This window comes from Pogonomyrmex barbatus, unplaced genomic scaffold, assembly GCF_055798465.1.
Source record: "Pogonomyrmex barbatus isolate J1 unplaced genomic scaffold, ASM5579846v1 scaffold3, whole genome shotgun sequence".
Taxonomy (NCBI): domain Eukaryota; kingdom Metazoa; phylum Arthropoda; class Insecta; order Hymenoptera; family Formicidae; genus Pogonomyrmex; species Pogonomyrmex barbatus.
The window spans coordinates 5,757,978-5,772,718 of NW_028297127.1; the positions used below are offsets into that span (position 1 = coordinate 5,757,978).

Sequence of the window (14,741 nt, forward strand, 5' to 3'; positions counted from 1 at the left end):
TTAATGAAGATAGATATTTATTTTAATAGTTTTATAAAAATTGAATTTTGTACCGATTATGCATAAGTTTCGGTTTCCAATTTTTGAAAATAAAATTTGAAAATTTTATGCAATATAAAATATTTATTTTTTAGAACTCTTAGTCATTTATAATTTTTCAAATTTAATCATTGGAACTCGAATGCTTTTTAATTTTATTTTATGATTTATAAATTTTTATGAATGAAAAAAAATTAAAGAGTACAAATATATATTTATTTTTAAAATATATTTTAAAATGTTTTTATTTGGAATTTTTTAACAAATTGCCTTCAGAAAATCAGGGAATTCTCAGGAAATTTTTTTTCGGATTGAAATCTTGGAAATATATCTGAGATTTCAACGAAATTAATAATTTAATTCATAAAAGCGTATTGACGTTTAATCATAAATTTAAGAATCCGGTGTACAACACCGCCGTGTTTGCGCGAGGTGCGGATTTCACTCGGCGAGTTTATTCACCGCGAATACCTGCTCGATTCTTATCACGTTGTTCGCAATCGCTCAACGACACGGTGGGAGGAGAGCGCGGCCGGAAGAAGGGCGCAAAATCAGCTTTTGTATGCGGATTGCGGAACCGCAAGAAACGTCAATTCACTCTCCTCTTGGCTCTCCCCCGTGTACATACGCGCCAGACTCCATGTGTATGTATGCGCTCTTGATCCTTAGATTTTCTCGTAAAACCAGCGACAGAGTGAGCCTCGACCAATGGCAGTGGAAGCATGGCGCTCGAGGTGTGAATTATACATGAGGATATATCCCTACACAGTCCTCTCCACCGCGTATCCCTTCCTCGTGCACCGCGCCTTCGTTGTCTTTCTTGCTCTCTCATATATATTCACCGCGACCACCATTCACCCGATCAGAAACCGCTTCTTGTATGCCCGATCTTCTCACGCCCGCCGGTATAACATCTCGATTTCAAAACGGTAATTATATTTAGAGCATTGGAACAAAATTTTTGATGTTAATAACGAGTCAATTTCATTTGACAGATTATCGCCCCGATTTCGTTAGTTTCCTTTAAGAATGTATATGAATATCCCTGCGAAAAATTCAATTGCAATTGAAAGTGTATTAATATATCTGCCATACAAAAAATAAATATTATACAGATATAAAAGCTATATAATATTATATTTTTATTCAACAGCAAATTTTTATCATCTATTTGCTTACTTGCTATTCATTTTATTGTTTTCATTTTTCCAAATTAGATAATAAAAATGAACTTAATTTATTTTTCGCACTTTAAGTATTCAAGATAATTTATGTAAAGTTTCATTGACGGGAAGATGGAAAGATTACTTACTTCTGTAAATAGAATTTATTCATTTGATTAGCTGCGATTTTTCTATATGTATGTATTACAGGATAAACAGGTAATTATCTCGAGTGGTGCCATGCACCTTTAAGTGTCGACTTTACATATGTACATCGCGGGCAAATCGCGGGCAAATCGCGGGCGGTATCGACGTATCGCGTTGATGCGGAGAAAGAGCGAGCGCAGTTGTGTGCAACAGAGAAAGGGAGTTAGGCACATAATATCCCCACGGTACGGGGTTAATCGGGCGATGCCAGTTCATTAGTCGCACACGTAGGTGTACGCGACGTATAGCGCTATATACATGAGACCGCTCGGCGCGACGCTAATGAAACTAAACGATATCCGGAAATGGCGTGCCGTGAGTTAGTTTCATTCGATTTCATGAGCGCGGTTCGGGGTCGTTTTCACCCCCGTGCGCGCGAAGGTCCGCGTTATACGGCGGCCGAGCGCGGCCATCGAGGTTTTTGTTCCAATTTCACGCGTCACCCCAATCGTCCGAATTTGAATAAACGAACGTAAAGCGTTTATCGACGTTTCCCGAGCGAGATTTCCTTCGAGAGATAATATTTTAGCGGAGTACAATGACAATATCCTCCCAAAATTTACACACATTTATAGAGTTAAATGAAACGTAGTCTTAAAATAAATTTCCTTTTCCATCTACTGTAATTATAATTATTATTCTGTAATGGCAACAGGTATTTAATGATGTATATGATATTTCAGCCTTTTGGACAGTCGCGTCTAAATTACATTTAATATTGTCATCAAATATTTATCAAATTTCTTATAAATAAATCAGCTCGAAAGGAACAGTTTTGCTGAAAGATCTGACCAAAAATTTAGCCATATACAGATCCGAAAATAATTTCATTGGACCATCAAAATTATTATATAAGATGTTCAAATTGGTTGCTACAATATAAAAAATTTTGCAGTATTAACATCATGCTTAAGCGCTTTATAATAATGTTGATGATACTTTGCAATCAAAGGTCTAAGCTTCACTCGTCTCTTTCACTATTAGAATAATTAATCGCGAAGTTAATTACGCAAAGTTAATTACGCAAAGTTATAAGGGATATTATTATTATTATGCCAAGACTTAATGGGGTACAACTGCCCGATCGTTCTTGAAATCGATATACTTGTTCGTCGCAATTAGGCAAGCTCGGCACATCACACGTGACTTCACTCGCATGTACTCGTGTGATCGTAGATGATTTTGCGTTCTACAAAACCGAGCATTAGTCACTATCAATCTACTCCGCATATAGTCGCGAGAGAGAGAGAGAGAGAGAGAGAGAGAGAGAGAGAGAGAGAGAGAGAGAGTGTCGGCAACGGCGAGACTAAATTTGCTCGGTGCCGAGTACGAGGGACTCGTACTTCGTTAGAGCGACGATTAGTGCCCTAATAACGTCATTAAGCACAATATATATTCGCAGCGTACCATCTTCTCGCATCTTGCACGCGCCTAACTGCCCGATTATGGCGGCCCGTTATCGGAAACCCGGCGCGATTATCTCTCGCCGGAAGTCATCCCGAGAGGATATTCCTTTCAAAAGACTCCTCCTCGTCGACCTAATTAGCCGGAAATTTCAATCATCCAAAATTTATATAAGCGGAGTTAAAATTTATTACGAAGATCGCAATGGAAGAAGGAAGAATCCTGGAAAAGTATGATCGTGCGAATGAATAAACGCGATTACGATTTATTCAATTACGTGTATCGATAAATATTATATTATATTCTAACGCGCTGCATGTCAAACAATCCTTTGATTCATTAAAAATTATGTAATAAAATTCAGGACTGATTACAAAAAAAGAATCAAGCGTAAATATTGTACAAAAATATTGTACAAAAATCATGATGACGAGGAAAAGCTACGAAAAGAGGAATTTTGCTGAAATATTTAAAAATTTAGCCAGATATAGATCTGAAAATAATTTTGCTGAGTCGTCAAAATTATTATATAGAATATTCAAATTGCTAGAATATAAAAAAATTTGCATTATTATTATTACATGTAATTATTTTGGTGGTCCAACAAAATTATTTTTAGATCTGTGTTTGGGGAAATTTTTACATACCACAACAAAGCTCTTCTTTCCACGCATAATGAACGTAGTTACATAGCAATCTGTTAATAACGAAGTTATTGTTTTCTTGTTAAAGTTAGCGAATTTTCTGGTTTAATTACGGTTTAGATTAGCACATTGCGCGGATTAGCTTCAACTAGTATTGCGCCGAGGAGATCATTAAGCACGAGATTAAACACCGTGTGCCGTCTCTAATGCTCACGGCACTGTTTCTCGATTGTAATACAACGCGAGCACATCCGCCTATCATCGCGTATGCAAATCTGCCTGCATATGACATGCCTGATGCGATTATCGAGAGCGAGGATTCTGGATCACAAGGAATCGAATTATGCGCTTCGATGCGCGCTATAATTGATATGCAATTGATTTGCGCGCACGGAAAACCACATCGGCGCGAGAAGAAGAGAAACAATTGCGTCTCATAACAATTGCAAATTTATCGAGGAAGTAAATTTATCGCGAGCTCTGTAAAAACTCTGTACAAATTAAATAGTGACTAAATCAGTCTCATAAATTATCGAAACTAATGCAAATAATGAGGCAGGTTCAATGGGGACGATATGTTTCAATTATTATTTTAGAGTACTCACAAATATTTGAACTATGTTTAAATATTGAAAATTCTAAATATTGAAAATCCTTTCCGCCTGTCGAACATTTCGATATTAAAGTAATTCTCTCAATTTGTGACACATCCACTTACCTGCGAGTCTTTGAGGCCCAGTTTCTCAGCGAGCTTCTTACGATCCGGCTTGCTGATGTACTTTTGTATTTGGAACCTTTTCTCAAGTCCGCGTCGTTGAAGATCCGAGAAAACAGCTCTCCTCATCATCCCTCGGCGTGGCTTTCCGCGCGCGTTCGTCGCCCACGGAAAGACCAGGCCAGTCCCGGAAAAATCACCGATGCTACCCTGGATGGTCCCTGGAAACACGGCACCTCCACCGGGCGTACCGGGATGATGACTTCCGGTTCCCGAACCAGCAACTGTTAACGAAAATCAAAATATATTTTAATATATACATTTTAATAAGCTTATAAAAGCGTTATGTTCCGATTTGTGTTTTACATTACAATCTTAGGTTTAAATGAAAGATTGAAAAATATTCTGTGTAGATTATTTGTGATGCTCAATGATTTCATGTTCAATTTTTTTACTCATTGTCTTATAATATTTCAATTCATGATGTAGTACATCTAATATCTTTTCTATGATAAGAAATTTATTAAATTAATCCTTATAGTAAATTTTTTTTTTAAAGTTCTAGTTTTTTAAACGTTCTAATGATATAATGATTAATTTTAAGCGGAATAAAATTATTTCAGCATACCATTTTGACATAATAAAACATATTAAAGTATCTTTTTTTGTAAATTTAAATATAAATTTTTTTTAAATTTTGAGATAATAAAGCATTTTGAGGATAGAGATTATATAAAAATCTATGGAAAATGATAATTGTATTTCTAGGATTTAAAAAAGTCATTTTTTGTAGTACTGCATAACGATAATGTTTTACACATTGAAGAAATTTATCCAACCATTTAGAAATTTTATAAAAAGAAGCAAATTTATCTCTCTTTTCACTTTGTAAAAAAAGCTCTTTTTAAGTTTATCGAAAAATTTGGAAACGTTACGATGAGAAGCGAATAATGTCAAATGAGAGAACGAGTAGAAGAGCGAGACACGTGCGTGGAAAAAAATCTTTCGAACGTCGCATTATTCGCGCGCGGGGCGGGATTGTTTCGACTCGCTCGGCAGCGATTGTATCAAAGTCATCTAATAACAGATCGGGCAATTGAATCTCCAGATCGTGTCTGCGCGATATTGCCAAGCTGAGCATGATGGTATTATCTGCACCGATGATATTTGCACGCACTTGTTGCATGCGTGCATTTTGCCTTGTGGCGGAGCATGTACATAATATGGTAGTGCTTTCACTGCACTTCATATGCACTCCATGTCCCATACGAGCCTACCTATAACAAGATATTCGATAAACCCGGCGTGTGTGCGCGGTCCCGCGCACGTGGCCCCGCGCGCGCGCGCGCGCGCGCGCGCGCTCGCTGCCTGGTGCCGCATATGCGGAAGTTTCGGTTTTAAACGTTCGCCGGGCCCGGTGTTTCCGCGTCTCCCGTCCGTCCGCGCTTGTTTATTAACTGCACGCGTAGTATCGCCGACTACAAAATAATATGAATACGCGAAACTTGCGAATATATAATGTATAATGTATCAAATGTTTATATATACGCGCAAACGCATATCGCCCATTTGCCGCGATAATGACGTAACTTAAAAATTGTTATTTTGTTAATTGTTGCAAAGAGTCAACGAATCTTCGGAGTTTGCTGATACGGTGATAACCGAGCTTCTAACACTCTTCAATGAAAAATAAGAAAAGTTAAAAAAAGTTGCTTTTATTTTTATAATCGGTGAGAACTCTGAATAAAGGATCTAATGACATTTTTATTTCTCTATAATTGGTTGTTATATTAATATTGTATTTAAAAAAAATTTTAATGATTTAAATTCATTTTCTGGAAAACATTGTCTTTTAAATTATATAGCAAATGAGCGATAGTATGTATAAATATATTGGCTTGTATTAAAAAATATTATGTTGTTGCTTTAAAAAATGACGGACAAGAGAACAAATTGAAATAACGTCAAAGAATATCGGATGTGAAAGGGATATGCTGAACTCGTGTTATTTCATGCTGTCCACGTCATATAGTTCACGTAATTATGCAAGTTTCTTACCTGTCAAGTATGGACCCCTGTAGAATAGTTGTTGCAGCGTATGATGAGCGTTCGGCGGTAAATGTCGCTGAGGGGGTTGGTGACTCGGCCTGTGATAAGGGTGATAAGCTGCCGGTCTCGCGATCGGTTTGGCGATATTATAACCCGCTGAATTTTGCAGATTTTGCAAAAAAGCGGGTATCGCTTCCGGCGGGAGTCCTTGAAAATTATCTGCGTAGATAAAAGATGTTTCAGATTACATAAAATTCAATTTGTAAAGTTAATACTATCTCTCTCTTACTTCATTTATTTTTCTGTCTAGAAATCGTCGAAATTACAATACTTTTATTTGTTTCTAAATGTAGCTAAAGATGTGAGTCGAAAATGTGCACAGTTAATGTTAATTATATTACCGGTTATTAGAATAATTCAATAAATTATGTACAGCGTGACCTCATCGATGGTACTTCGTAAAAATATTCATACTAAGTGACTCGAGGATCCGACGACGTTTTATCGAAAATTTCAACCTCCTGCCAGATATGGAGACGTAAAACCGCCGAGCGATTAAATATGGAACGCGCCCCGGCTGTGTTTCACGGCGAAATGTGCCCGGGGTGGCGGATTTACGTGCGAGCGAATACCTAAGTCGCCGTATTCCTTCGTGTTGCATAATTCGGGCCGACACCCCCGAGACTAAAACCCTCCTTAACTGCTTCAGGCAGAGCCCGATCTCTTGTTGGCGCACGCTTCAACACCTCCGACCGGGGTAAATAGCCAGACATTCGTGCGACCGACTGCCTCGGATATCTCTCTTATACGTCGTAAAATACAAGCATCATTCGCTTATGCACATTGCGTTTCTTTACACACGATTTTGTCGAGAACTCATGTTTTTATAACGAAAATGACAGAATCAGAACGGGTTGTAGCAATACTTTTACCTTACCAGTATGTACGTTTACAGGAATTTTATTAATATTTGTACATCTATTTTTAAAAATGCATTTTTCTATAATATGAAATCGTTATTGTAAAATTATATTCTGAAATAACTTTTACATTTGTAATTTATGTATATATATATATATATATATATATATTATATAATTTTTCTTGATTATGTTATTACCAGATACTAAGGCTAAAAAGAATTTTATATCAAAGAAATAATATGATTTTTCAAATAAAAATTTGTATTTTAATTTCAATCTTCAGCAATTGAATAAAAGTAAAAGTAAAAGTTTTTTTATTTATTTTATTTATTTTTTATTTTTTTGAAACAAACATTATTTCGCGTACACATAAATTTTGTCGATATGTTCATTGAGATAAGGAAAAATTTAATATAATCACTCTTTTTACTAAGAGACTGGTATATTTGATAAATTTGAAAATAAAAGAAAAACTTGAAAATTAAAAATATAGACATACATAGAGAAAAATTCTTAAGTTTCCTCTTTTCTCTTTTTAAAGATTTTCTTCTTCATTTTATATATATATATTTAATTTATTAAATATCTCTTGATTAAATTATAACAATTTCCTGCCGACGTAATAGCACCTTCGTGCAACTGACGGCAAAAAAATGCACTGACAACACAAAAGTTAACTACGTGCCCTGACGCGTATCATTCTCTATCTCGAGAAGAAGAGTACGAACATGAAAGAAAATTCGGTCGACTCTCTTCAACTCTGCTTCCCCAATGAGATTTTACCCTCCATGGGAGTAAACTTGTCCACCTATCCACATTAATAATGCCTAAGAGGACTAGTCGCCTCGGCTGTGCGATTTCCAACATGTTTTTTTGCAACATCGCTCAGCCACGCCCAGAAAGGGGGAGAAAGAGAGAGAAAGAGAGAGAACGGTCTCGCTAAAAAAGTGACGTGTTTGAAAATAATAAAATAATGGAAGCTCTAGGCAAAAATTGGAAAGAAAGAGAAGGAGAAAGAAGAGAGAAAAAGAGAAAAAGGAAAGCCAGTGAGAAAAAGAGAGAGACAGGAAAAGAGAGAAAGAGAGAAAGCTCGCCTTGCGTTCGCAACCAGACAATGCCCTGACAATGGCCCATACACGGCGTCCCATTGTGCCATCGCGCTGTACCCCATAAAATACTCATCGCCTTTTATCGTTGTTTTCGTAGCCGGCCAATGAGAGAAGCGCGCTGCTTAGCCGCGACGGTCTAATAACCAGGCTTAGCCTCCAACGGAAACACTGAATGGGAATAGTTTTTTAAGCCGCCCCACCTACCCGACACAACAGTGAGTCCCTTTCGATCTCCCTTCCTCCTTCTCCCGCTGCTCTTACGCTATCATCCCCCTTTCTCTCTCCCGCGTCACGTGAGATTAAACCTCCTGTCTGCGGTCTCGAGAAACTCCGGGACGGCCCTCGCGTGTTGTTACAGTTGTGGGCCCCCCTCGCCCTCGTCCTTTTTTTTTTTTGTGCGTCGGCTTTAAGCAGCCCCCTCACGGGCCTTAGGTTACGAGGTTACAACATATATCGCTGGTTATTCTTTCGGATTACGGTCAGGGATGCATTATTAACTAGATACCGCGCTGCAGGTCCCCGCCTCGTAAATAGGGGAGGATTGCTCGTTTACGGAGCGGCACACACGACGGTGCTCCGGAGAAACATGTTTGTCTTAGGATAGGTTTGGCGAACCGATTTTTCACGACGATCCGAAACGTTTTCGGATCCTGGGCGGTTAATCGACCGTGAAAAGAATAACGCCGAATTGATATAACGTGATTTGATAATAGAGAAACGTTTATCTTCTCTCGTCCTAATTTTCATGACCCTTATGTGTAATATGAATCACTCTTACTCGATGATATTTAGGATCTTTCAATTTTTGTTTATCTTAAAATTCTATGAAATATATATATCGTATTTAGAATATCATACATCAATTTTTCAAGCTCCTCATTCTGCACGTGGCAAATAATAAATTTCAATATTTTCCTCTTCCTGTTATAAACGTTAAATGTTATTTAATCAGTATATATTTAATAAAAATTGACAGCGTTGACATATCTTGTCGATGACTTTACATCAACATTTTGTCGATTTGCGCTAAATGTAACTTGATGAATAAACATTCACCACATCTGACTTTTAGTACTTTAGATCAGAATCATCTACAGTTGATTTTTCCTCCTTCCAGCTTCCTTTCGTTCCTTTTTCACAACTCTCTTATTTAACCAACGAATAAAATGCGACGTTTTTTCACGAGAGATATGCGTATTAAAACCAAGTCCGTCGTGCTCGACATACAGTCGATATCGAAAAATATCAATAATCGTTGCGATACGCAACAAAAAACATGGGCCGCGAGTGGCGGCTCGCGTGGGAAACGGACGATGGGGGTGGTGGCAGGAGAGTATAAGGGGGGAGGGAGAACGGTAAATCGCGGGACGATTGGTGAAAATGCTATTCGAAATTCAACGTCGCTCGCCCGTCAGACACCGACCCTCCGCGCTACCCCCGCGCTGGATCATCCGTCGCAGTTTCAACCGTCCTACTCCCTCGCTGCCCCCTCACCCAAATTCCCATCCCGCCGCGAGCGGCCCTCGCGTCTCTCGTCGATGAATTTCGAGTTTGTTGCCAATCACTTTTTCGCGCAATTATTTCACAACATTTCGACATGACGTACAAGCCCGCCGGGGGGGTTGGTTACCACCGGGGTATTGTGGGGAGCAGGGGCAGAGGCGAGGATATATACGCGAGGAGGAGAAGGCGGGAGAGAGAGGGAGGACAGTGGGAGGACGGCGGTACTGCGCTCTCTGGATGCTGGAGGGTCTATTCGCGGTGAGAGGTCGGCAGAAGGGAGGGAGAGAGGGAGAAAGAGAGAGGAAGAGGGGGTGCGGTCTCGGTCGGTACGTACGGGGGACGAAGGGGGATGTAACACATGCACGTGGCACGGTCAATGCATCCGCTATCCGACAAACGCACGAAACTCTCTATCTCTCTCTCTTTCTCTCTCTCTCTTTCTCTCTCCCCCTTCCACCTCTCTCCCTCCCTCCCTCCCGCGTATCTCGAACGCACCAAATTTCCCCATTGCTACCCCTGCTCGGGCCCTCCCCCCCTTCTCACTCTCGTCCTCTTTCCCCGCGCGATGTCCCCTTTATCACCCCCGCGTATCCTTCTGCCGGCAGATGCGTGCAATTCGCCCGATGTTAAATGCAACATTCAACTCTCTCCACCTTCGTGGAGCCCCACACGCGCTCTCTTCCCTCCTCTTCTGCCTGGTTTCTCACTATCTCCCTCCCCCCCCCCCCTTTTCACCCCCTCGCGCGACGGCTTGTGTACAGTTTATGCATCTAGTACGTTTACGCGCGTTTATCGTGCACGCACACGGTCTTTATCGACTCGTGTCAATCATGAATGCGAGGCCGAGGGGAGGGGTGGCAGGGGGGGGGCTCGGCCACCGCGGAGGAAAGAGTGACAATGAGGACACGCCGGCCAAAGATTGGCGTATATGCATGTGCGAGGGACCGCCAGAACCTTCACGAATATTCGGGGATGCCTGTGAATGACGGGGACGGCATTGTAACCTCCGCGCGGAACGACCTGCAATCTGTAACAGTTTTTCTCATAATCGAGATGACAGAGGACGATCTTTTTCGGGTAAAAGAATCGATCTTGAGAAACGATTATGAGTGATCTTGAAGAGAAGGAACGACGTGATAAATATGAGAGGAGTTGCAGAAATCGGATTAATAGACGAAGACCAAACTTATAGGAGTGACAAAAATAATTTCCTTTTCACAACATTATATTCGTATCACTGCCACAATTGTCACGATTAATTCGAATAATTTATAGTAAATATATTTAAATGAGATGCCCTTTAATTTATGAAACACGGAATGGTAGAATATTTCATTATATCGATACCTTTTTTTTTTATTAGAAACGTTAAATGTCCGTCTGTTATTACTATTAAATACGTAAAACAATTACATTATTGGGCACCTTACTTATCGTCTCTCGCACATTAATTCGCAACGACTAAATATTCGAGCCGAATCACGGCCCGAACGGAGAAAAGGCGCGACAAGCGACGTGGCAATACATCATTGAATTCTGCCGCTTGTCTAATATTATAGGCACCAATCGTAAGGGCTTAATATTGGGGTGAAGGTAAGTGGCGGGCCAGCTGACGCCCTGTGCGCTCCACCCCGCACGCACGCTGCGCGACTCGTCTTGAGGGTGTGCGGATGAGATTTAGGGACCGGCGACAGAAGTCTGCTCGCGACACTGATTTGTGGTGAGCTTTGTTTCAACACTCTCTCCGATCACGGCGCGAAATTCTTCCCGACGATGTCTTCCCTAACGACAAGAGCGAACGAATCCGCGATCGCAATTGGCAGGCGAATCATCAATCCTAAGATTTATACATCTACTATCAGGTTAACAAATTCCATATGATCGGCACCTCGCTGGATTTGTTGTTTTAAAGACGATAAAAAAAATAAATACATTTAAATACAAAGTCTCCTGAGGTCTCTTGCTATTTCCTCATATATTTATATTCCTTCTATTTGCAACAATTTTAGCAGGCGTTCTAAAAATCAGCTTTCGATTAATTAATATTGAAATTCATGAGACGAATTCTGCAGAAAATTCGACCAATGTGTCAAGTGATATCAAAACGATTGTCAACATTTATTAATGAATTATCACAAAACTTTTTTGCAATTTCGTAATCAATTTATTCTTATCCGCTAATAATGCTTGGTATTTTTTTTTATTTTGCATTTCTTCCATAAACTATAAAAATTTTGTGGTCTTTGATCCACTGATTCACAATTGAATCATTATTATCAGTGAATTATTTCGATACATGTATTATCTCACGATGTGTTTTATTTCTTTAAATCTTTCTCATTTTTTTATTTTCCCGTTTTATTCCAATCTAAAAATTTCATTAATTTCGAACTTTACTTTGAAGCTTCGAAATCGTGAATAATTCTTCAACAAAAAGAACAAATTATTACTTCGATAATGTCAAAATGAATGTTTATCAATGAGTTATTTCTTGTCTTCATAATCAATTTTTCTTTATTTTCCAAAATATCTTTTACTGTTCTTTTTCGTTTTCCCATTCCTTCATATGAACATAGAAATTTAAAAAATTCCAAACATTGCGCTTACGATAGATGATCAATATCATATTTGTCATTTGTGAATAAATCATTTTAACGTTCGCCGATGATTCACGCACGCGCGATACCTCTTTGTTATTATTTAAAAAATTTCTTGCATCCTTTATCGTCTTTTCCTTTATCGTCATTTCAAGTTGTGAAAATATCGCTCGAATTTCGAGCACTGATTTAAAACATCTAAATCCTTCCTTATCAATCCTTCCAGGAACTAAGAATCCCAGAACAGCTATCGAATACGTCAGGTAAATGATCAATGAATTACCGGGATGCGGCCTCCTGTCATGATTGCCGCCGAGTATGGCGCTAACGCTGAACTTGAGCTGCGGCTTCTCCTTCTCTTGGATGGTCCTGCACGCCGGTCCGGAGCACTGCTCGTCGCCGCAGGAACAGGCGGTGGTCCTCTCGCCTATTCTGTCGACGGCACGCTCGACCGCCGTCGCCGCCGCCGTCATCGCCGTCTCCCTTTCCCCCGACGCGATCGTCATCTCATCGGACGTGTGCATGACGTTTCTGCATCCAAGGTCGTACCGTCTGTCTATCTCGATCGCGGAGACACGCTCGCCCAGCACCATCTCGTCCCTGTCGGCCGGCTGAAGACCGCCGTCCAATTCCGCGCTCGCGATCGGGTCCTCGTCCACGTTCGAGTTGCAGGACTCGACTCCGGAATTGGATCGATTGTCGATCCTCTCGTTGCAGAGCCTCTCCATCGCGCACAGCCGATCCACCATCACCGGACCGTCCATCCTCTCGTTCTCCATATCCACGTATACGCCTTGGCTTCGATCCAAGACGTCCTTCTCGCGCTGAAGGAGCTGCAACCGGTCGTGCTGCCGCTCGCTGGATCTACCGCCGCCACCGGATCTCTGTTGATCCCTGCCGCCGCAATCGATCATTATGCGATCGCGTCCGCCGATCGTGTTGGATCGCTGCTCCAGGTGATCCTGAACGAGATCGTTGGGGGAGGACCGATCCCGGACGAGTCTGAGACTCGCCTCGCATTCTCGCTCGCGCTGTCGCGCCACCAGACTCGCTGCCCAGTTCAAGGTCAGACTGGTGAGATCCGTCCCCGGCGACGCCTTGCTCTGGAGCAGGTTCTCCATCAGGAAGGGTGAGGTCATGGCACTTTGCTGCAGATTCTTCAGCATCGCCGCTGACGAGGGGAACATATCACGGCTGCTTGGCCCACCGATTGTTACGATCGTCGCTTAACAGAATTCTTAGCCGACGAAAGAACTAAGTGTTTTTCGGACTAGTTTTAAATTTGATATTGATAAGCGAAGCGCAATTATTTTATTTAGTAAGTCTCTCGTCATAAACTTCAGTCAATATTAGATCACTGTATTGAGTACTTACTGATTGACAAGTGGCAGTTGCCACGTTCATCTCGTTCAAGATTCGCGAGTGGAACTCGATTGGAAATCACATCTCTGTAAGTGAATCAAGATCATCGAAGATCATCGTGCAGTTTCCCATCTAATTACTCAACTTCCACAAATTATTTCAAATCACTAATCACACTTCGGCATTTTTCCTTCGATCATTTCGAACTCATCATTAGAGAGATTCGTAGCAACACGTTGTTGAATAATCGCGGTAACTATTTTAATACTGTCACTGTCGACCGCCAGCGTTGACGTCGCATGATCACACTGATGTTCCAATTCGAATAATCCGAATAGTTCCGAGTATCTCGAAAATGTTAAATTCGCACCTATTTTTAATAACGTGTACTCTCGACTGGAAGAAAAAAGACTGGTCCCCTCGTCGCGGAAGATCCCACCGTGCGGAATCGTGCGTGTCACATGATCGCGCACGCAACTCTACTCGACGACAAGGACGTGCGATTTCGGCAGCGGGATGTCAACTGGCGTGCCTGCGTGCGTGCCTTCCAAACGCACGGAAGGGGGGTTAGTGGTGGCGGCGGCAACGTGAGAGCATGCAACCCTCGAATGAAGGCCCACAAAGGCATATAGGTGGCTCACTCGTTTCTCCCCCCAATCCCCTCCCCGATGGCGTCGCCGGCGTTCTCGAAACGCCACCCCGTACGTACGTGCAGGCAGTGGCCTTACCCGAAGAAGTGTACGCGCGCCGAGGGGTGGGTACTCCGTGTCCCTTTCACCTCTTCCGACCACCCCGATGCCCGCTCCTCTCGCCGTCTTTCTCTCTCTCTCTCTCTCTCTTTCTCTCTGCTACCCCTTCTTTCCCTCTTAGGTGAGATAATACGGACTATAAGCCGAGCAATTCGGGGTTTGGCTCGCTCGGTAATGCCGTAATAAAATCATACTCCCATCAAACGGCGCTGCGCGCACCCCCTTGAGGAGCGAAGGAAAAGAGAAAGGCAGAAAGAGGCGGGAGGGACGGACGGAA

The 14,741-nt window shown here is 41.3% G+C and overlaps 1 protein-coding gene across 1 annotated transcript in view; it reads right to left on the minus strand.

Annotated features, from left to right (window-relative positions):
* Positions 1–14,437, minus strand: part of Dbx (homeobox protein Dbx) — a 31,100-nt gene extending 16,663 nt beyond the window's left edge. The window contains exons 1-3 of the mRNA XM_011642127.3: positions 12,637–14,437; positions 6,231–6,440; positions 4,176–4,456 (exon numbers count right to left, since the gene is read on the minus strand). Coding sequence (XP_011640429.1) covers positions 4,176–4,456; positions 6,231–6,440; positions 12,637–13,540 — 1,395 coding nt within the window. The 5' untranslated portion in view covers positions 13,541–14,437. The remainder of the gene's footprint in view (positions 1–4,175; positions 4,457–6,230; positions 6,441–12,636) is intronic.
* Positions 14,438–14,741: the final 304 nt, after the last annotated feature.